The sequence below is a fragment of the Zonotrichia albicollis genome, chromosome 4, assembly GCF_047830755.1.
Source record: "Zonotrichia albicollis isolate bZonAlb1 chromosome 4, bZonAlb1.hap1, whole genome shotgun sequence".
Taxonomy (NCBI): Eukaryota; Metazoa; Chordata; class Aves; order Passeriformes; family Passerellidae; genus Zonotrichia; species Zonotrichia albicollis.
In genome coordinates, this window is record NC_133822.1 from 21,742,735 (window position 1) to 21,766,892 (window position 24,158).

Genomic DNA, 24,158 nt, shown 5'->3' on the forward strand with positions numbered 1-24,158 from the left:
TTTAGAAAGACTTTAAAAGTACTCTTATGACCTTGATGATAGTACTATCTATGCCTTCATGCTGGATAGCAATGGTCTCCATAAAATGCAAATTTTATGCAAATGCAAAAAAAGGTCTTCTAGTAAGTATGTGCTTGTGTAAGAGTTCAATGACTGAAATTCAATTAACTTAATTTGCACTTCAGTCAGAATCCTGTGCATAGATTGCAAGCTTGTCTCCCAATGAGTGGCCATTAGGCCTTGGATGATTAGGGAACAATACTTCTAGAAGGGAATGTCTACAACTACTGGGAATGTAAGATGGTTCTTTAAATGTCCATTGAAACTTGAAAGGAGTTTGGAAATTCCTCGGAGGCTGAAGCATGTTCATGGTTTCTCTGCATTTCACTCGTTTCTGTGAAGCACTGAGGCCTGAGCAATAGGCCTTGAGCTGAAGTTGACCCTCAGTGAACCTTCCAACCAAACACTGTAATATTTGTATCCATGTATTACTGGAAGGTGCATCATCACTAGTGAAACATGAAGCATGATAACAATGTGTTTTTTCTGTGTTCATCGGCCATGAAATCAGATACCTGGCCTTGTTTGGAGGTACATGGTGAAAGCTAAATCCCTTGGTTCCTCCTTGAGCCCTGGCCAGGCTTTGGGTGGAACTCAGGAGGAGAATGAAACCAGATCTTCCTGCAGAGAAGGTATGGAAGCTTGTTTATTCACCAGCATGGAAGCTGGACCCTCTCACAGCAAAGATGGAGCCTTGCCTGCAGGTGGATGTGCCTGAAGAATTTCCCAGTTACCAGCAGTGGCTCTCCAGTCCTTGCTGTGGCTGGAGCTCCCCAAATGAAGTGCAGATCTGGATGATAATAAAGTATTAGGTGATGTACCTTTCTTAATTACTATAGGCAATCTTCTGTAGTAGTGATTATGTGCATTGCTTACTTATGTTTTTGTAATTCTTTACTGTTTTCAACTATAGTAAATTACACTTATTTCTTCAAGTTGGTGCTTGTGTCTTTTGTGCTGACCATGTCCACTGGCAGACCAGTGTGATGGTAAATAGAAATTTGCAGTTGAAGTGTAGGGGTGTAGGTATTTTCTAAAAATGTCATGCCATCCAAGACAAGGCAGCTTAGGACTCTGCTTCATCTTAACTTCCATCAAAGTAATCTTCTTCCATCATCTTCTTCCATCATGGTAATATTCACAACCAGGAAAGCATGAGCTATAGGTAATTCTTACAGCCATGTGTTTCAGTTATATACATTAGGTTTTCTGCAGAGGCAAGGATATTCCTGTATAAAGGAGTCTGATGCTAGCATTAGAAAAGCTTTCATCTGCAGGATTCTGAATGGAATATTTGGTGATATCAATTTGTCTGATGAATCCAGTCCCTGTTATTAATGCCTTTTCCCCATGAGTCTTTTCTGTTCAAAATTGCTTTGTCAGGCTTACAGCTATTCTTCAAAATCCATAAATGCTTGGTCAGTACAATGAAGCAATCGAATACAATCTTGAAGATTTCATTTTGCTCTGAACTATGGCATTGTTTTTGCTGCTGTTGCTTGCTACTGTGGAGAACTAGAATGTTGGAATTCCTTGTGAAGCGTGGTTCCTCCAAATGCCTGATGTATCCATAGTGCTTGCAGGAGAGTCCCTTTTACCTTTCATAATAACCTCTTGGAGCTCAGTTTAGATGTTGCTTATGACAAATTCAGATTTTTCTGTATCTAGTGTTTCTGGTTGTTATGTGGAATGGTGTTTTTCTCCATTAGCTCATTTGTGGTGAGAAGAATGACTTCTTTATTCTTGACCCGTTGACTATGACCACAGTTCCTATGACACTTATGACAGTGTTGCTGGGTGCAATTAGTGGCTTTAGGACTGTGGATTGGGACCATTGTCAGATGCCATGGCATGCCTTTTCCTTGATTTTTGTACTATCCCCTGAACAAGTGCTAAAATGCAATTACAAAATTGTAATTCCTCAGCTGCAGAATTTGAGTTCCCACTAAGATTTAAGGCAGATTCACAGATTGATGCTTGTTTCGTTGTGTTTCTAAATTTGTTTGCCGTGGGCAGGGTCAGAAAAGACAGAGACACCAATTTAAGGAATAAGGGTAATTTAATATAATATGAAACTTCAAATAATTACAAAAATATAAGATAATTTAAGCATCAGCTGGGGGAAGCTACTGTCACAGCAAAGGACTGGAGAACCCTCCTGGTAACTGGGAAATCCTGCAGGTGCTTCCACTCACAGGAAACGAGGCTTCCGACTTAGCTCTGAGAGAGTCCCATTTTTATTCTGCTAAATAAACAAGCTACCATAACTTCCAGTGAGGGAACATCTGGTTTTTTCTTTCTCCTGCTGGGTTTCTTCCAAAGCCTGGCCTGGGCTCAAGGACAAACCAAGGGTGTTGTCTTTAATCCAATGCTCCCAACCAAGGCTAGATTTGGCCTTGCCTGGGTTCTAAATACTGAAACCATGTTTTGCCAATGAGCAGATAGACATAACATTTGGTTGGAAGGTTCATCTAGAGGTCAGCTTTGGCCCAGGGTCTGTTGTTGTTCAGGCCTTAATACTTCAACATTTTTCTATTGCTACCATGAAGTGTAATAAGTAGAAATCTGCAGCTGTAGGCCTGCATCAAACATCCTTCTTGAAACAATTTCAAAACTTTTTGATGTAAATACTAAAATTGAAAATTTGTGACCGTAACAGGGTGTTCTTCTTGTTTAAGTGGGGGTGGAACAGCTTGAATTTCACCCTACTTGCAAAAATCACCAGTGATGGAGGGATGGTGGCCATGTTGTTTTTGATGTTGAAGAATGCTGATATCAGCCTGACTGAAACACCTCAAAATTGGACAATGTGAGGATGTTAAGAAACTGGTGTTTCCTGGTGGGAGCTGGCACTGGCATGGATGTGGGAGACAGATGTTTCCTGATGAAAGGAACCAATGAGTGGTAGTACTAATCGTGTATTTTAAATGAATTATGCTCTGCTGAGCTAGCCTAGCAATGTAGGTCATGACAGTCAACCACATTATCATATAAAAGCCCAAGTTCTCTTTTTTTATGGTAGGGATTTCCAGCACTTTCCTTTTATGAGCATGTGTGGAGATTCTTCCTTTTAAGTGGGGATGCTTCTTGTGGTAACTCCTTGAGGCTGAGTGAAAGAAATTTGTCCGTGGTCATTGGTTTTGGTGGGTGACCAAAACCAATCTCTTCTTGACAATTATTAAGCTAGTTTTGAAAATAGCTATTTAATAAATAGTGCACTACAATAGCAGCTACAGCCTTTTGTACTGAGGAAGGTCATGGAGCAGATCATCTTGAATGGCATCACATGGCACCTATAGGACAACCAGGGAATCAGGCCTAGCCAGCATGAGCTTGTGAAAGGCAGGTCCTGCTTGACCAACCTTGGTTTAAAACAATTTAGGGGAACACTCTAAAATGAGTTATTTCCCCTTAGTTTTAACTGATCCCTTTCCACCAACAAGGAGAAACAAGTAGAGGAGGTAGAAGTGAAAAAATAAGTTTACTAAAAAAAAAAAAAACCGAAATAGCAACAGGCAAAACATGACAAAATGTAAGAGCACCAGTTTTTAGGAAATTGCTGAAATCTCCCAGACTCCCAGGGAACAAAGAGAAACTCAAAATGGCAAAGTGATGGCTTCCCCAAAATGGTGCCTGCCATGGGGGAGGCAAAGGGAAAATGGCAGCAGTGCCCTCCTCTCCCTTTATCTCCCTGGTGGCTGGTACTCTGTTAAGGGCTGGAACTTGTGGAGGGACTTTGCCTTCTCCTGGGCAGAAGACAGCAAGGCAGAGCCTCTGGGCTGGTGTGACTTGGAGCCTTCTGGCCTCGGCCATGGTGGGCTGGGGTCACCATGCTCCACACCAATGGAGAAGGGACTTTAAACCAGGCCCTGCCTCTGCCCAGGCCCTTGACAGTAGACAGTAACTTAATTGAGGTGGCCAACACCCCAAAACTCATTCTTATTTTGCAAGTCATTAAAAATGGCCGATTAGGTCTATGACAAAATGAACAATTTATTGAATAGACCAAGGAAAGCAGACATAAGGCTCAAACCAGACTTGTTACCACACAGGATAGACAAAGAGGCACTGCTAGTAGATAGACAATACTGTGTGATTGAGGTACCTATATTACAGCTAGTGAAGAAATAATATAGATGAGGATTCAATATATTTTACTATCCAATTGCTGATGGACTGGATGGTAAGATATAGTGAATCTTGCATCAAATCTTTCCTCTCAATTTCTGGAAAAGTATCAACAAAGATACATCCAAGCTTCATAGAAGAAACCACCCTACACATTTCCAGGGAGTGAGTGAGAGGTTTCCATCTCTGTAAGAATTTGTGTGGCTTTTATAGTTGTAAAGAGCAGTGTCTTGGTCAGTGGCATTTATTTTCTTAATCTCTTCCCACATCTCTCCAGACCAAGATGTTGGTTTTTAGTTGGGGGTCTCAGCCCTTCTGGCAGCGATGACCCCTGCCCCGCCTTTGGCCTTGCCTGGGTTGTCTCTTCCATGTGCACCTGCCATCTGTGGTAGGGAGGGACATCCTGCACAAACAGGGAGCTGGGCTGCTCTGCTTCTCTGGGCTCAGCGGCATGGCTGCAGCCAGGTGTTGCAAAATTCACTCTGAAATAGTTTTTGATTGGGAAATGCAGCTTCTCGAGTTGCCAGTAGAGCCAAAGGGCGTGCCAAAGTCAAGAGAAAGCTCCACCTGAGCACCTGCACTTTTAAAGACTCTGGGAATGAAGTGTGCTCGCTTCATCTCTAAAGAAAAAAGCCCACTAGCAAACTGAGAAATACTGTCATTAAGTATTGGATAACGTTAAATAAAATCACATCAAGAGTCCTGGTGTTGAGAGGAGACAATGCTAAAAGCAAAAAGGAAGGCTGAGAAGGATGGCCTGATGCAGCATGAAGACTACAGGAGTAAAGCATAACCATACTATAAACATTTTACTGAAGTCCAAAAAGATTAATGTACTGGCTTTCCTAGATCAGCTAGGTGGGTTACCCTGTTGTAGAAGGAAGTCAGGTGTGACAAGCTGACTTTCCCTTCATGAAGCTGTGCTGGCTGTGACTGATGATTGTTGTCCTCTGAGTGTTTTTCAGTACCCTTCAGAAAAATGTTTTCCATGATTTTACCAGACCCTGAAGTGACACTGACAGGTCTCTGCTTTCCAGGGTCGTCCTTCCTAAAAACTAGGGCAACGTTCGCCAGCTTCCAGTCAGCTGGGATTTCTCCAGACTCCCAGGATCGCTCAAAAACCATCAAGAGAGATGTTGTGATGACATCAGCAGCTCTTTAAAGACTATTGGATGAGTCCCATCAGGATTTGTCAGGAGTCAGTAGGTAAAAGGGGGAAATACACAGTTGGAAGTGGTGGAATGGGAATTTGCAAGGCGAAGTGACGACTGGTCTACATGTGCTTAAGTTTATTGTAAACATTATAGTGATTATTGGCAATCTGAGATTAAGGCAATTTCCAACAAATTATATCTTATGTAACTGCAAAGAATTTTGGGGTAGGAAAACTCCGATGTGCTGGTGCTGTCGTGACATCTAAAATGTCACATCTAAAGTGTACCTAAAATACAGTTATAAAGAGAGGAAAATGAGAATTATGGATGTTTATGTACTCCTTTCTTTGTGTGTGTTTAGTTGATTCAGGCTGTTTTTGTATAACACCATAAATCAGACATGCTGAATTAGATTTAAATACTTTAGGTTAAATGAGACATGCCACTACAAGTCCACAAGCAGAAACAGGAGAGCAAAATTTTGCTGGCCTGCAGCTGAACTTTTGTCCTTTCAGTTCTTAGAATTTTCTGTTTGCTGAACTGTGTTCTGCAGAGGTACAAAATAGCTGTGATCACAGTGGCTAGCACTGAAATGCACATTTTATAGGGTTTTGACTCTATTAAAGGGAGCTTTTAGCAATGAATAAGAATATTTTAGGACTGTTATGAGTGCCTCAGTTACACTTGTTGCAGAGAAGGTTTAGACCACTTAAAGAACCACTGGCACAGATAGCTGGAAAAGTGGTTTTATTGGAGTAAAATGATGTAAAAGTGAGGCTTAAGAGAGTACCCTGATAAGGTGTAATCTTACTCTACAGATACAGTAACAATAATTCAAAGTATTAATACTTCATCTTAATGCTCTATGATACAAAGTTATGCACAATAGCAATCACCTGAGATCTAAGTTTCTCTTAGAGGTGAGAAACCAGCTCAAGGAGAGGTTACAATGGTGCAGCTGGGTGAGATCAAAAAAAGCTCACCTGGGCTTTCATATTTGTGGAATAAAATGGTTGGCTTGCAGTCAAATTAAATATCATGGAATTTCCATGAAATTCCTTGCACCCACAACTTGATTTATTCCTTCCTAGTTAGTTGTGGAAGAACTACCTGCTATTGATGTCTTATTCCCTTGGCTGGTGTTCCCAACTCTCATGCATCAAAGCTCTTTGTGTCTCTCTGTTCCTATGTGGGTTTTCAAAGAATAGGATGGAACCAGCAAAGTGCTTGACCTGGTCATGGCCTAGGCCTTTGCCTCCTTGTGAGCCTGAGCCAAACTAGCAATAATTTGGTCAAGGAGTTGAGCTCATTCTTATGACTACAGTCAATCCACTTTATTGACTCTAAGTGTGGTAGTACAGTTACCTCTTGTCTCTGCCATCAGTGTGTGTTGCACTGCACATAAGTGGTGAGGGTACAGTTACTTGATGAGTTGTGTAGCTTAATAATTATAATTAATGCTTATTATATACCATTGCACAAACAGACACTGATATAATGGAATACTTTTAGGAGAAGGGTTGGAAGTGTTTGTGGCTCATACTCCAGTCCCAGGTGCAATGTGTGCACAGCAAGGAATAGAGAGAGTAGCCCAGCTGACTAAAACCTGGGCCTTTCATGACAAAAATTTAGAACCTAGAAAACTTGACATTAGCATTTGGAAGAGGGAGTAGATTGGGTAGAGAAAAAAGACTGCAAGATACTTTCAGAAATACCTTTGGTACTGGCATGCAAAAAGATTCCTTTAAAAATTACCCCAACACTTTACATTCTGGGCAGGACCCTAGCATTTACCAGGAATATAAAAAGTTCCTGGTGTTCTTTAAGGGCTGAAATTTGGAATAATTTCTTGTGTAAGATTTCCATCTATATGTGATAGGAAATTCAGCAAGATGATGGGGATGAGAGACATCAGGAGTGGGAGAAATTGCAGCTAATACTGCTCAAGCTACCTAAGCATCAATGGCAAGATTATAGCCATAGCCTGCAGGTAAATTACGAAGGTATAATTAATGCAGGTAAATGAGTAAGGTATAATTGATGCCATTCCAAGTACAAGCAAAGTGAGCTTGGTAGGCCTGGTGGGTGGGACACTGGTGTAATGTCTTTAATGTCCAAACTTTAATTGTGCATAGATAAGAGGAAAGATAAATGGCATTAATGGTTTTGGCAGCTTTTGTGACTGCAGTATGAGGAGGCAGAGAGGGGGCAAAATTTATGGCTAGGTAGCTGTCGCAGGCAGAATGGAAGCTTCACCCAAGGTTGATCACATGTACCCTCCTGTTGAGTCACAGGGTGTGGAAAGGATCCCATTGTTTTCTAAACTCCTCCTCAGAGAGGAGTCTGGGTGTGGCTGGATCCAGTCCTGGCTCCAGACTCACTCAAAGGTTTATGTCTAAAGAATTCCACAGTTGTAGTTGAATCTTGATACAACTTCATCCCACTGGATAAAGGAAGGCAAACCAATATGAAAAAAATATTTATTTATATGGTGCTAATACTGATGATCATGATACTAGTTAGACTAAAAGACCTTAATCAGAATTAATTACTGCACGATATAGATAGTTAACTATAATTACAGTGACAGTAAAGCTGGCAAAATAATTAAGTAGAGATTGATGTTGCACACTTATACCAATGTCTGTGGGCATAGCTCTTTAACTCAGCCTCAGGAAATAACCTTGCAAGTGTCCTCACTCAAAGGAGGAATCTCCACACACACTTCTAGAAGGGGGTATGTTAAGAGTGTGGGAAGCATGAAACAGTGAAGAAAATAGCAAAGCTCAACATGAGATGGGCCCCACACATCAGAGCATCAGTGATCAGAGCAGACATGGAAACCTGATGGAGGTTTTTGTTGCCATGGCATCAGGTGGGAATGTAAAGTGGGAAAGGAGCAGTGCAGTGTCAATACCAGGAAATGTTTTGTACAACTGCTACCAGGTATACCTCCTACCAAGAAAGACTGCGTATGACACAACCACTAAGAACAGAAAATTTGACCACCCACAGCACTTTGCACAATAATGGCTAATAAGGTATAAAAGGACCCTGATTTTGTGTTCAGCTGGGGGATGAGAATCTGCCATGAAAATTGTAGGAACACATTTTCTTTGCCCTCTGCAGAAGGGGCACCTTTTGGTAAGACTTCTGTCTTCAGCTGTGCTGAGTGTTATGATGTGAGAAATTGAGCTTGTGATTGCCATTGTATTGTCAGGGCTATATTTAGCTTCTCTGCAGTTTATGCAGATACTGCTGGCACTCCAAACGAGCCATGTCTGTTGCATTTAGTAAACCATAGTACTTGTGAACCTGGCTGGTTCTTTTGAATGGAAATAGACTATTGGAGCACTCAGTGCCAGGCCTTTAGTTGTGTATTTGTAGCAAGTCTCTGCTGTTAAAAATTGGGACTAGGTTGTTACAGTGATCCACTGTCAGTCAGATGTTTCTGGGCCAACTGTTCCAGCTCAGCAGTGTCAGGTAAATTATCAATACTGTCACTTCTTGGTTGCTTTATCAGGAACTTGTTTACGTTCTCACCTGTGCCAGTTTCTGCCAGGAAACATTGTTCCTCACATCCTCAGAATGTTCAACTTTGAGATTGAGTCAGGCTGGTCTCAGCATTGTTCTACACCAAGTGCAGCATGATCCCCCTTCTCCATCCATCACTGACAGCTTTTACAATCAGGGTATTGTTCAAGCCGCTTTACCTCCATGGAGGCAGTGTCCTGTTCCAGTAGCCCTGGTCAGATGCCAGGACCCACTGGACTTGGGAGCTGACTGGCTGGGGCTGTTGAAAGGGGGAGTGGGTGCAAGTGAATGCTCACTTCTTTTTCAGTGCTCTGAAAAGAGACATCAAGAGGGTCCCAACTGGAGAGTCGGCCGAGTAACGACAATCACACCAATGTGGCAACATGTCATCCTACTTTATTCATAAAGTAGGCATATTTGTCTTTCATTTTTGGCATATTTATCCTTCTCTAGACACTGTCTCAGGCCACTAATGCTTAAAGCTCATTGGTTAAGTAACTATATTCTCACATACAGGTTAATTACTGATTGGTTGTCATGCTATAAGCATTTTTAGCCAAGGTGTGCCAAATTAGCAGTTCCCACAACACGCTTGGCATCTGGTCTCATCTTGGCACAATGCTCATTCTTCCTTCTATCTATTTGAGGACAGTACATGGTTTTCAAAGTAACCCTGTAATCTGCAAGGCAGGGTTGTCCAGTTCCTGTAGGAGAATGGCCTTGTTCTGCTAAGAATCCTTCTACAGAGACATGATGAATTTTGGGTCTTGCAGGATCACAGGCTGTTAACAGCATGGGTCACTGGAGGTAGGGGAGATGCTTCTTAGAGTCCCCAAAGTAGGGGGAGTTTGATACAGAAGTACCAGGGGATTGTACTATGATGCTTCCCTGGAGCATCATTGAAGGTCTGGTCTATGAGTAGTTCTGTCTGTGGAAGTAAAAAAGCTAATGCCTTTGTAGGTCTTTCTAGTTAGAAATATCTGCAGCACAGCCTCACTGAGTAAGAGTGGCCACATTATTGGGGTGGAATACTTGTAAAAGAATGCACTGTCTGGAGCATACTTGAAGCAATCTCTATGTTACCATTTTTTCTGGTAGCTTCCTGCATCTTGCTTATGTACCTGTAGTCCTGTGAAAAACAAGGCATGTAACACAGAGGTGTATAAATATAAACTCTGTCGCTGACCCGGCTGGGCAAGGTTCAGCTCAGCAGAGGCTGTTACTTGCCTGCTCTTTGCGCTGCACAGCTCTGCAGCTGCATGCAGTGACAAACTTCTGCAGTGCAGACCTGACTAGAATTGTGTAGGAGTTACTCCACAGTGGGGGTTAGAACTTCTCAAAAACAGATCCTCAGGCTGGCTGACTCTTGGGGGAGTCACACTTGACTGACCTTGGGAAGGGCTGAAGGGGCGTCTGTAACCTGTGGGCTACTGCAGAGGGTGAGAGAAGTGTTCCCCTCCCTTGTGATCAGCTGAAGGCAGAATTTTGACTGTCCATGAGGACACACAGATGATGATGCCATTGATGGTGGCATCTACCTCCAAGTGGGAAGTCTCTATAAGGTTACCTTCCATGGCACCTGAGAAGGATCATCAGGTTCTGCCTGGGGTGCTAATTGTGTGTCTGATCAGTCTGGGTAACCAAGGGCTGGGGGGGGTTTCCAGCTGATGAAGTGATGGGAGGGGTACTGGGGCCCTTGCTCAAACCCTGGTGGGAAAAGGTGCAGCACAGGGGCTTGTTGGCAAAAGCTGGTGAAACAAGTGTTTCCACAAGGGCCTCTGCGTGCTGCCTGGTTGGAATACCTGGGTCTTTCCAGGCTTTCAAGATTCCTTGGGTCAGGACCTTTTAGCACAGGCTTAAGGGGGTTTTTAACTACCCTGACACAAGGGGTTTGGTGGTAACTGTGGCTGCATCCTGACAGAGGAGGCAGGATGACAGAATGAGCATAGCAGAAAATAGTTGGTGGTACATATAGGTAAAACCTTATAAAAGAAAGGTTGTAAAATGGTTTAGGCCCTGCTATTCTGGCTAAGCTGGCCTGTTGAGTTCTCATGAGAAAAGAATCATAAGAATGAGAATCAGTTTGCCTAACAATCTATTTTTGTGAGAAAACAGTTTGCATCTGCAAAAAAAAATAAGGAGTCTATCCCGTGAGAGTCCGTGAAGAAAAAATGTAAACATACCTAGAAAGAAAAACGTTTGATGGACACATACCCTCGCCATTACCAAGCAATGAACTGAGGTTCAATGATTTCCTGACATATTGGATTCCAACATGGCACCTGCTGATACCAGATAAAATGAGCTGTGTGCAATGAAGATTCAGCCATTCTGCTTTAAGAAACAAGTGTCTCGTCTGTCCCATTCCTGTCTCTAACTCGAGGCCATAGTTGGGACTGTGTGGTGCTGGGTACCATGTTAGTGGGCTCTGAGTGGACTCTTTAACTAGTGGGTGATGCTGGGCCTCAGATGGAAGACCAACTCATAGGACTTTATCTGGCACACGGGCTGCATCTAAAGAATGACTGAAAACCAGCCTACTTCTGTTTAATCCCAAATTTCTGGGACTGCCCCAGGAAATAGTCAGGGGACCTTGGTCATCTCAAGGCCTTTTTTATCTTTGAGCATATGTTAGTGCAGTGTATCTCAAAACAACACGTGATTCTTGGGGATGATTCTGTGTGGTTCCTCTAATAGTAATTATTGTAAAACACAATGCAAATCATGGCTTACAAGAATTTCAAGGTATATCCATTATGACCTCCACCCCTGGTTCTGTTGGGACAGGTTATAGGACTTAACATGCAATGAACCTCTCCCCTCGTCTCCAGCCTGGCTTCAGCCAGGGGTTCCTAATTTTTTTTGGTCTTGACAGTGAAAATGCTTGGATTTTACTCTTATTGAAGTTTTGTGCTGCATGTAGTCAAAGTTCCTCCTCTAGCAAGGATTTTACTAATGGTTGATATCTTAGTCTTGTTTGCCTCTCTCACAGTTACAATCCCAGAAAAATGTAAATATCTTAAGTTTCGTCAGCATTTGTCTAATTCAAGGATGTGATTTTGTTTTATCCCCAATCATTTTTCAGGAAATACCCAGTGCAGCATTAGCAGCCTGAAAGGTTTCCCTTGGATGCAAAAGCCTGTTTTCTTTGCTAAGATTCCTGCATCACTGTAAGTATTGCCTGGACACTGATAGATGTTTTTTAGGAATTTCATGTGCCACTTTGTTCTCCTGTCTTTTGTTAGTGGTGTCTTATGAGAGCAGAGAAAGTAAAAGAGTGAAGAAAGATAGAGCTGTATTTGAATCTTGAAAATAGCACCTATAAAATTATAAAACGGGGTCTTTTATTTTTTTATAGGCTAGATATGAGTGTTTCTTTTCATTCTCAAATTTGAAATCAGAAGAATCCTAAAAGAGCCCATGAAGGAAAGTCAGGAGCCTTGGTGGTTTGGGAGGAATGGCATGAAACATTCTGTTTAGAGACTAACACCCTGCACAAAGTGAGGTGTTTGTTCTGTACTAGCTAGGTGTCACCATACTGAGAAAAGCTTGTCGAGATGCAGGCAAACATTCATTCTTGTGTTTTGTCATGGGGGCTTTTGTGCTTTTTTGTGCATTTTTGGAGGCTGAAATAGTTTTTGGCTTTGAAAACACTGTCTCTAAAAACTTTACAGGGTAACATGCTCACCCATTTGGGTTTGTTGGTTGTAGTAATGGAGGACAAAGCGGCACAGACTGCCTTATGCACCCCTAGGAGATCAGTTTATTGTAGAAATCACACACTTTTTATACCCTTAATTTCTACCTGACATAACGGAAACCAAACCGAGATCTAACAGAACCTAACAGAAAGAAGGCACCCATTGGCTGGCCCAGCTGCCATGCAGCTGCCCATGCGTCCTATCATCCAATCAGCTTCTGCTTATGTGCTGCCCATGTGTCCTATCATCCAATCAGCTTCCTGCTTGTGTTGCCCATGTGTCCTATCATCCAATCAGCTTCCTGCTTGTGCTGCCCATGCGTCCTATCAGCCAATCAGCGTCCTGCTCTTATGCTGTGTTGTAGTAACCTCCTGGAGCCAGGTCTAATAAGCTCTCAGAGGTTTATAACACATCCAAGATAGCTCAGCTACTCTTGGAGACATAAAAATTATCAGGATAGCTTCTGTTGCAGTGTTGGAAACAAAAAGGTTTAAAAAAGGCAAAGCAACAAACAGAAAAACCAAACACTGTACAAAAGTGATTACTTTCTTTGACTTCTTTTTCTACTCAATTGCCTGGGTGGGACTTTTTGGCTCCTGTCCAATCAGCTATCCTTAAGTTTGAGGTGAAGTTTTCTAGTCAATGAGGTGCCTTTCTTCACCTAATTGCAGAGAGAAACTAGTGGGCTTCTTTCCTTTTTGAGGGGACAAAGGATAGTTTTGTCACTCCATCAACAGGGGGCACATCCTACAATGCTGTCCATGCACTCCTCCAGCCTAGGACACTCTCCCAGCTGTCACTCAGCTGCCCTGGCAGTGATATCCCTTGCATGCGTGTCTGGAACCTGGAAGAGGAAGGCCAAAGAGAGAGTTAGTGTTATAAGCAGCTGTTCCCATATTTTGGCATGCTCTAACCAATATCTGCTATGTCACAAGGATGTAGGTTACAAACAGCAAGCAATGCTTGTCTACAATCTTCATTTGTGTTTATAAAAGCTAGCTGTTGCAACAGAATAGTTCTGGCCTCATCATTGTCGACTTATCAGGAGAGTGTGGCTTGCAGTCTGTCCAGGAACTGTGCAAATGACTGTGCTGGACCCTGCAAAATCTTGGCAAAAGAAGATAAGGATTGATACCTGTTCCTAGGAGTCACCACAGGGCCTGCAGGGCTCGGTGAGTGATGATATCACATGCAGCATGTGGGCAGCCTGCCTGTGCTGCAGGGACTGCAAAGGGACCCTCTCTGGTCAGCTGTGCAATGGTGATTGATGGATTTCTGTCCTGCAGCACTTCTGCCTGGGCTGTACACAGCTCTCAGTAATTGTTTAGCCAGACTGCAAACTGCCTTGCTGTTAGAATCAGTTTTGTTATGAATGAGGTCCCATACGTCTAATTTAATAAACTACAAACTTAAAATTTAGCAGTGGTTTTAATTGAGATAAAATAATACGATCAAATATAATCCAGTAGTTACAAAAAGAAATTTGGCAGTGGTTTGGATAAAGCATAAGCAAAACCAATCAGTCGGGGTACGGGGAGGGCTTCCCACCCTGCCTCACATACAAAAGGAAACATACAAAAGGAAACATACAAAAGGATCCAAACACAGCTTATATACTGTATGCTAATACATATTCATTAATACTTTCTGTAAATCTCCTATTTTCGATTCCTGATATATATGTCACTATACTATACAGTGCATGCTCCACTTGTTTCTAAGGGGTCTTCTGGCTCTTTGGTGAGGAAGGCTCATCATCTTCTTCGCTGTCCTTTGAATAACTTGGCAGGTGGCGCATGCACATTAAGTTTGGTGTTACATAAGCAAGCACTATGTTCCAATTAAACCTTATTTATTTCATAGATAAGACCACTATTTTAGACTCCCTGTCTGGAATTGTCCCAACTTTATTCATATTCAAGGTTGGTCCCTGCTCTGGCAGTTGTCTTAACTTCAGTTGATGCCGATTTTGGTTTGGGAGTCTTCCTGACTTCATCCATTCCCAAGGCCAAATCCAGCCCTTATATCCTGTTTCCCACATCTCTAATCTACAAAGAAACCCATCTGCTTCACTAGTCACATAGAGTTTTCCAATTATTTTCCCAAAATATTGATGTAATTACAATTTTGTAGGCACGAATCACATCCATTTATCTCAGTTTCATTATGCTCTTCCAGTTGTGGAGTGTGAGGACGTACGGAGCGCTGATGGGTTCTAGGCAGTTAGCATGATGGATCAGAGGATAAACTGCTTTATTTTACCAGCGCCCTCAGTTCTTTAATTACCTTATAGTCCAGCTCTTAGTATGCTGGGTGTTGGTTTGGCACATACATTACTGGGCAGGCTGTAACAAAGGAGGCCAATTCTGCCTCCTTCATTGTGGCTTTCCTGCATTTTTGCCATTGCTGGGCTACATCGTCGCTGTCTTGGGCAGGGAACGAGCCCACTGCCTGCTTGCAATGTGGGAATTCTGCACTGAGGGGGCCAGCTACACAGGGATTTTTATCAGAGTAAGGCAGTTGTGCAGGGCTTTGTTTATCTCGGGATAAGGCAATTCTGTGGGGTTTGGATCAGTCTTGGGGTTGTATTTGTGTTCTGGTGGCATTGAGGGTTCAGGGGATTCAGCTCCCGAAGCTGTGTAATGGCCAACATTTGTGTGACTTCTTTAATGACTGCCATGATTGTCCCCCATGTAGTGAAAAGTCTCTGTCCTACTGCTTGCCAGGTTTCTGATTGAAGGGGTTCATCAAAAGGAAAATCTTTACATGATTAGACACCCTTGCCACCAGGGTGCTTACTTTCACATCTGCTGTATTAACAGACTGCTGATGTAGGAGCCACCATACCTGGCCCAAGCTCCTGCTTTGTTCCAGGGATATTCCACCTCCCACGTTTGCTCCCAGTAGTCTATTCACCTTCCAGATGAGGTGTGTGCACTTTTAAATTCCTCAGTTCCTTCCCGAACTCTTCCTGGATCCTTCCCTGCATCCTTTTCCAGACTCTTCCTGGCCAGTTCCTGAGCTAGTGGGAGTTGCTACCAGAGCAGTCCACACACCCTGCACCACCCTGTATGTCCCAATTTGGAACAGCTGTCTGTAGCAGTCGGGAGCAAAGCAACAAACTCCCTTAAGCATCTGAAGGAGATCAGTTTATCGTGGAAATCACACCCTTTTTATACCCTTAACCTCTACCTGACATAACTGAAACCAAAGGAGACCTACCAGAAATTAACAGAAAAAAGGCACCGATTGGCTGGCTCAGCTGCTGTGCTGCTGTCCATGTGCCCTACCATCCAATCAGCTTCCTGCTCATGTGCTGTCCACGTGTTCCTCCAGCCAATCAGCTTCCTGCTCATGTGCTGTCCACGTGTTCCTCCAGCCAATCAGCTTCCTGCTCATGTGCTGTCCACGTGTTCCTCCAGCCAATCAGCTTCCTGCTCATGTGCTGTCCACGTGTTCCTCCAGCCAATCCCAATCCCACTCCCAACTGTCATTCACTGACTCTCTCCTTGTTCCTGACTTCCTCTCCCTCCCCCATGGATTCCCAACTGTCCGTCCTGACCTCTGCCCAGGGCCTTCTGGTGAGCATGAACCTTAACCACTCTGATAATTATAACCCCATATCCTACAGCTGGTCATCCATGTGCACTCTGGAATATGGCACATGAAGGCTTGGGGATGTGTGACTTTGTCAGCTCCAGAAGTGTTGCTGTCATCTCTGTGCTTCATGCTGTGGAGATGTCAGCTCCATGCTGCTTCATCTCCATCCTTCTCCATGCCTTCTCCCAGCTGAGCAAGTAAATGCTGCCAACAGAATTAGGGGCTCTTTGCTTGTAGCTCACTAGAGGCACAGTCATGTTTCTCAAAATTAAACTAGTGGGCCACATTTTTATGAGAGATTTTTACTAAACCCAAATTAATTTTTTCCATTAATTTTGTTGTATTTAAAGGTGCAATTGAGACTGAGTCTTATTGTCTGAAAACCCTGATCTGTATTTTATTCTATAGGTGTTTCTTATGTTCAGCTCTTAAGTATTGTTTATTATGTTGCATTATGCATGTCCCTTGGGGTTTTTTTGCCACTGTTTTTGGATGAAGAAGGCAAATACAGCAATCTATTGTTAAATTAAAAGGTTGATAGATAATAGAATTAACAGAATAATGTGAAGGTTTTGTTAGTCATTAGATTGTCAATAGAATTGTTAGTTGCTTCTCTTTTTATACTTTACTGTGTTCTGGGAAACAATTTATGCAACTTGACATTGACAGTATTGATGGCCACAGATTTTGCTACTGGGGTTGCTCTCCTACCCAGCAATTTAGGTTCAACAGTTCTTTTCATGAAGCATTCTAAATCACTTCTTAGTAAGTAAAATAGGTCTTGATCAAAAGGTTGTAATTTCTGTAATTTTTTTTTAGCATTTTGGTTTTGCCTGAAGAAAAAGAAAACAAGAAAAGATGGACTGGAACATAAGGCCAGTCCAGAATGCTGATGCAAATACCAACTTGCAAAATGAAGGAGCATGTTTCACTCAGATACTTCCTAATGGACATGGCTTTCCTCAGACAAATGCCAACTCCTCTAAAAATGCCTGTACTCATCCTGAAAATAACCAAATCGTGTATATGCCAGCTATCAATGCTCCCTTCCCTGCTGTAAATGCTGAAGGATTCAAAACTTCAGATCAAACCTCACCAGGAGCATCTGTAACTGGTAATAATTTCTTTATGTCAAAATACTCAGTAAAAAGACATCAGCAGATGTATGGACCAGGTCTGAAACCTCCCCTTCAGAACTCCCCTTTGCAGCCAGAGATGACTCCGACTTCTTGGCCAGCGTCTAATCCCTGCAGTTTTCCCTGCAGGAATGTCCCCCCCTTGTCATCCCAGGTGAACACAGGGAATAATGTCAGGAATGTGCTTGGGGAGCCCCAGTACACCAACACTTACATGGCGCCGCCAGAATTGCTGCAGCATAATTCCCTGAGACTTGCAACACTACATCAAGGTGGCATTCATCCCCAGAATAATTCTTTTCCTCTTCCTGCTTCCGGGCAACATGCCCAACCCCAAATATTTAATGCCAATAATCAGTGTAAAGTTTTGTATTCGGTGAATCAAAATACTGGGACAAACGTCCAGCTGGCACAATTTCAGCAGAGTCAGATGGCATCAGAAGCTCCTAGAGGATGTTCTGCACCATCTCTGTTGCCTGCTGCCTGTGTTCCAAGGCCTGTAGCACAACCTTCAATGGGTGTACCACAGGAAATGCAAAATGTACCCAATGGATACAACATTAACCAGCAGAGGTACCCACTGGATCCAAAGAATGCTCCTGGGTTTAACAGTATTCAGCAACCCTGTCAGAAGCAGCAACCTGGAGAAGTCAGTCAATCCATCAGGAATGTCTGTAATCCAAGTGGAAGTGTGACAGCAAATCGGTCTTTTAGTGAAAGTTCTGTGTCATCCCCTGGCATTCCCAAAGAACTGCTTGATGTTGTGAAAGAAATAAAAGCTCTTTCTTCAAAGCCACTGAGTGTGCCTGCTTCAGTTCCAGAGAGCCAGACTAGTGGTTTGATAAATGGGCCTATTAATGCTCAGATTGCCTCAGCAGCAGCAACACATGGAGGAATTACAAAGGAGAAACTAGCTTTGGAAGCTGAAAAGCTGAAATATCTTAAAAAAAGGGTTGTCCTGCTTGAAACGGTTCATAATTATAAAAAAAGAATCTATAATCAAAAAAATACTCATTCTCTTCCTCCCGCTTATCCATGTTCTCCTTCTAATTGTCTTCCATGTGTGCCCAAACAAAATGTACAGCCTCCCCCATCTGAAGCAGTGAGGACAGAGAGGCCCACATTCATGGTTCCACATGAGGAAAGAAATGACAGAAACCTAGCCAGTGCTGATAGCAGAAGATTGGAGGTGACTCAGAGTAGCCCTCAGGTGAAGCAGGGAAGTGTTTCATCAAGTTTCACTCCTATTCCCTCTCAGAGCAAAGTCCCAGCTCAGTTTAATAATCCTGAGAGCACCTTGGAACAAAGGGATGTGCATGCCTTGGCCTCTTCTCCAGGAACTGTGACTTCCTCGAGCGGTGCTTCGTGTTTTGCTCCAGCAGGGAGCTCTGTCAAGGCTGCATCAAAGACTCTGCAAATCGGCCCTGCCAACTCATCATTTCTTCAGTTTGCACTGAGCAGCACAAATGCACTCAAAGAGAAGACAGCTGGTGCTACTGCTGATAAAATACTGACAAATCTCCTGTGTAGTGAAAAACCACTGCTTGATACCTCTGCCTGGGGTGGAAGCTTGCTAAAAGACAGCAGTGAGAAGAACGTAGAAGGTCTGAAAGGTGAGCAGGCATCTGAGGCTCACACAAACTCTGCTGCATCAGAAACAACTGCATCTGGTGATGCTCAGCTGCAGACTGAGGTTGCTCAGAAAAAACCACCATTCACTGAAAATGCAACCTGTAGCCAGAGCAATTGTAGTTACTCTATGGAAGAGGTGGTTGCATGTCTGCGCCTGTGGGGGAAGTATTCACCAGAATCTGTAAGTGTGGAAAATAAACAGTCAAATGAAAGCCCCACAGCTAATCAGGCTTCACCCTCCGACCAAAACGCAAAGAAGGGAGAAAAAAATAATGTGTTGGATAGCATGGATGAGGCTGTTTTGCCTGTAACAACTACCTCTGTGGGACAAAAGCTTGATACACTGACTTCCAGTTTGATAAAAAATTTTGAGCCTCAAGTTGCAGTTGTGTCTCCTTTAGTACTTAGTGAACAAAGAGCACTAAGTGAGCAGGCAGGCAAGATCCCAACACCTGAAGATAAAACCTATCCAGTGATCAACTCAGAGAGCATATGTAGCTTGCAAGAAGAGGGGGAAAATGGTTTAAGTGTGGCAAGTACTGTCAAAAGAACTATTGAAAGTGGTTGGTCATCACCCAGTGATTGTGTTCTGGAACAAATAGTGGACTCACATTTGCAAGAGGTCAAAGCAGCTGATGAAAACCAAAGGAAAGTTAGTCAATCTGCACAAGATGCAAGACAAAATGGGCAGCTTGGATTACAAAACAAGGCTTCTCTTCCTGAATCAGGCACAAATTTTTGTAGTCAAATCTCTCAAGAAGGTACAAGAGATCATGAAGACAAGCAAGCTGTGTTAGAGGCAGGGGATGCATCCACAACTCTGCTGGAAAGTAACATGTTTTGTATTTCTAGTGTGTGCTCTCTTGTTGAAGGTGATAAATTTTATAACCCACAAATAGCAGGCATGTTCAAGTCAGTCTATGAGAAACAGCCATCAGAGGGAAACACATCTGGTGCAGGGCAAAAGGAGCAACATCTGGACTTGAATAAAACTGAGCTGAGCAATAACACTTCCCAAAGAGAGAGCTTGCTGCTAAAAATGTTGGAAAAATCACCAAGTCATTTGGAGAAGGAAAGCAGTGGCAATCCTCCTAAAGCAGTTTCTACCTCTGAACAAAGCACGTCATTCAAGGAATCTTCCAAGCCTCCTGAAAATTCCTTAGAAAGTCTTGCTAATATAAATCAGAAGTTAGCTCAAAATTCACTGGATTGCTCTGTCAGCATAACTGCTAAAACAAATGCACCCGCTGTTCCAGGAGACCACAGTAAGCAAAATTCCATGCCCAGTAAAAATAGCATGGAAAAGGATGTGAACTTTTTTGGAGCAAAACCTAGTAAATATCTAAAAGATCAGCTGCTTGCTCTAGTGAAGGAGTTTCCATATGGCATTGAAGGTGCTGATATGCTAACAAAAGAAGCAGCACAAAATCGTTCAGTGGCTGAAGGGACAGAGAACCAGTCTCAAAAAGAGGTTAAAATTTGTGACAAGAACTCTCATTTGAAGGACCCAGCAAATCAGACTAAAACTGCAGTGTTGAGAGCTGATCAGGTTCAAGAACTGTCTCCTGGGCACAGCCAGTGTTCCTCTAGTGACAGCAAGAGAGAAGTGAGTCAGCAGTCAGAAAAGGCTGCAGCTGACAAGCTTGAAGGCAGTGTCCAGCCTAGTCAGGATCTATGTGAGAAGGAAAAAACCCCACAAGAAACTTCTAAGCCCAGTGAAAAAAGTGAAGATGGTTCTTTAACAGGTGGTGTAGCTGTAGCATATAAAACACCACAATGTCCCTCTCAATTAGAAACACCTGTTTCAGAGAAAAATGATTGTCAACTTTCAAAAGCTGAAAATACTGACTCTGCAGAGACAGAAGAAAAAAAAAGTCCATCTGATGCCTTGAAAAAGGAAAACTGTGCAGCGGGAGGAGACCTGACAATTTCTGAAAAAATCCCAGACAGTATTAGCAAAAATAAAGATATTTGCAAATACACTTCTGAAATGAACAAAAAACCTAGGCTGAAGGTGGATAATGAATACAAACTGCCTGCAACACAGCAGGAAAAGACTGGATCAGTTAATTCCTTTGAAAAGCAGAATGCTGATAAATGCAAAAGCAGCAGTTTGAAGGAATGTCTGCAAATTGACAAAGGAACCCAAGTGTCAAGTAAAGAATTGAGTTCTTTCAAAAAAGAGCACCAGACAGCCTCCCAAGAGTTAGCAGAAAAAACTGATCATACATATGCAGACAACATGGCAAAGTTGTCCGTAAAGAAGGAGAGAGTTTTCAAAACTGAGTCCCTTTCAAAAGATATAACCAAACCAGATCTGACCATGAAATCCAAAACAGACATTTGCCAGTCTGTGAAGTCAGAAATGGTTGAAATTAAGCTTTCTGAAGTCAGTCAAGGACAAAAAGTGCAAACTTGTGAAGAGAAATCAGCTGAACAAAACTGTAGGGAACCAAAGGAGGTGCTTAAGCATGATGTAGGAATTAGTGTCAAAGTGCAAACAAAATTACCAGCAGAAATGAAACATAAAAAATTGAGTAGTTACCGAGCTGATGCTGTAAAATTCTCAGATAGTAGCACTGTAGACTTCAAATCAAGACACACAAAATATTCTCAGCATAAATCTGTGAAAGCTCATTCTTTGCAAGAGCAGCCATACAAACGGAAGATGAAGGAAAATATGGTTGGGAAGAGAGAATTTAAGAAAGCAAAGCTGGAAGAGGAAGGATTAAAACAATCTGAAGGAAAGAGTTCTAAGCAGCTTGCACACAATTGTTTGCTAAATGCTGACAAAGCTAAAAAACTGAATGGAGAAAATGGTTGGAAACCAAGGAGTTCCTTAGCAGATTGCTCTGTGCTTAAACTGCAGAGAAAAAGGGCTCGATCTTCCAGCATGTCTAAAACCTTCTTTTCTAGCAAAGAAAGGCACCTTGATGGTCAAAACAAAGACAAGTGCTCTGAGAAAATGTTTCCTGATAAAAATCTTCTCTACCTAAACAGAAGAAATAACAGACTAAAGCTGCATCTTCAAAAGGAACCCAAAAAACACTACCTGAACAGAGTGGCGTTTAAACGTACGGCACAGGAGCGCATCTATCTGACAAAATTAGAGACATCACCTGTCAGACCTGTCTGGCATAGAACCACCAAAGTGTCAAAAGGCAGCGACTCAAAAAAAGATGTGTCTGTCTCGACAGTTGAGAAATCATGCAAGCAGGAAGTCCTTGAGTTCAAGCTGTGTCCAGAGATACTGTTCAGGAATCCAGCCCCTGGTGAAGAGAGCTTAGCTGCAAAGAATTCTCCAGAAAGAGATAAAGTCATTGTAGAAGGTATGATGTTCTCTTAAATATTCATTTGTAAATAAAAGCTATGTGTTCATTTTTAAATTAATGTTGCACAAAGCTGCAGAGAGTGAAAACATGGGACTGCAGAGGCTGAAGGCTGAGATATCCAAACTTGCTCTCTGACAGACCACAGCTGTGTCTCCAGCTAAAAAAGAACATGGGAGTTTTCCTTCAATTTTCTAAGTCTTGGACAATGAAATTAGAATACTTAAGAGCATTGCAGTTTCAAGTAACTTTGGGAGAAGGCTTTCTAAAGTACTTGTAGAAGTTGTAGAAAGTAGATTCCCTTGGTGTGGTGAGGGTGGTCTGGTCAAAACTGATCTTATCAGAGGTGATCTGATCTGTATTCACTCTTCACCTGCTTATGCATCAGTCTGGCTGGGCAGAGGAGGGAGAGATCTTTTGTGACATTGAGGAATAGAGTGGGCTTAGGTGTATCCTGCCCATAGTCCCCATAATCTTTGCTATCTTTGCTTTAAACATCCATTTTTCCTTCTCTTCTCCCCTACCTCATTTTTCAACATTTTACATGATGCATTCTGAAACATATTTATGTCAAATGTTGCATTTTATTTTTCTCAAGCTGTATATATCAGCACTTGGAGTAATTTTCATACCCAAAGGAAATTTCCTTTTGCATGTGCTAGTATATATGTGTTAGAATTTAATGCTGAATAGAGGCCAAAACTTGTGATAAAGGAACCTCAGAAATATTTTTTGAAAATTTCTTTTTAGGTGTCAAGAGTAAAAAAGAAGATTGGTTAAAATGTGAACCAGTGAAGCAAAAGAAACTGGAAGAGATCTCTACAGGTGAAGTGACTTCTGAATGTCCCATTTGAAATACAAGTTAAATCCTCTTTGCTTGGTTTTAAAAGTTTCTTTACAGTAGTAAACCTTAATAAAGTATTTAAAATTATTATTTACCTGTTCTCCTGATTAAATGGATACCATAGAATAGACTTAGAAGTCTCAATAGATTTGTATAGCTTTTTATTGCTTTATGAATATGTTGTTGAAAATGTTGAATTTTTCCTGTGCCATTAACTTGGATGTAGCACTAGTAACATTTAAATACAGTTTTCAATTGTATAAAAAGACTCTTTCATGCTTGAAAATATAGAAAGTGATGTAGCAGAATCTAGTGCAAAAACAGAAAGTGATTTTTAAAGTAAATCTGGCTTTCAGAGTACTTTGCTGCTGTCCACACATAACACCTGTGCTCACAAGTTCCAGGACCTGTGTGTCCCAGTAGTCTGGACAAGATAATCTGTGTGACGCCCAGAGGAAAAGTGGGGCCACTATGACATCTTCCTCATTTCTCTTGAATGGCAAATTGCTTTTTGGATGGTCTTTTATACCCTCTAGGAATCAACTGTCACAACAGTGGCAACTTTCATCTCAGGATCTTGTTTGTTCCATCCTTTGTAAATCTTGGGTGAGGTTGCTCCCAGCTGTCCTTGTTTCTTTGCTTTAGGTGCCTCTCTAGCTCTAATTTGTTTTTCTAGTGGGCTAACAGGAAACAGAATGCATTCTGTAGCCTTCTTGCCATCTGCTTCTTAGCTTTAGAACAGAGGGCTTGCATGCTGGTATTTGTGCTGTGGTGCTGCAAGTAACATAGTTTGCATCCTGTGCATCTTTTGTTGCTGTTGCCTGTGTCCTTGGGCTTTGATGTCTTGCCATCATTTTAGCCCTTCCTCTTGCTTCTTCTCTTCCTTGCACAAATGCATGTTTTCTGTCATATCTTTCTTAATACTCTCCAGAAATCTCTCTTGTGAAGACACCCAAATAGCCATTTTGTGCTTAAAGATGCAGTGGAGATGGTTTTAAACTTGAAGTGCTTTAGGAAGGAAGTTGTGGCATCCTTTTTTT

General features: G+C 42.2%; 1 protein-coding gene across 2 annotated transcripts in view; it reads left to right on the forward strand.

Annotated features, from left to right (window-relative positions):
* Window positions 1-24,158, forward strand: part of RESF1 (retroelement silencing factor 1) — a 39,083-nt gene that overhangs the window by 3,396 nt on the left and 11,529 nt on the right. For both annotated transcript variants that reach the window (XM_074539074.1, XM_026790791.2), the window contains exons 2-4: window positions 11,962-12,046; window positions 16,997-22,274; window positions 23,025-23,099. In XM_074539074.1, coding sequence (XP_074395175.1) covers window positions 17,036-22,274; window positions 23,025-23,099 — 5,314 coding nt within the window. In that variant the 5' untranslated portion in view covers window positions 11,962-12,046; window positions 16,997-17,035. The remainder of the gene's footprint in view (window positions 1-11,961; window positions 12,047-16,996; window positions 22,275-23,024; window positions 23,100-24,158) is intronic.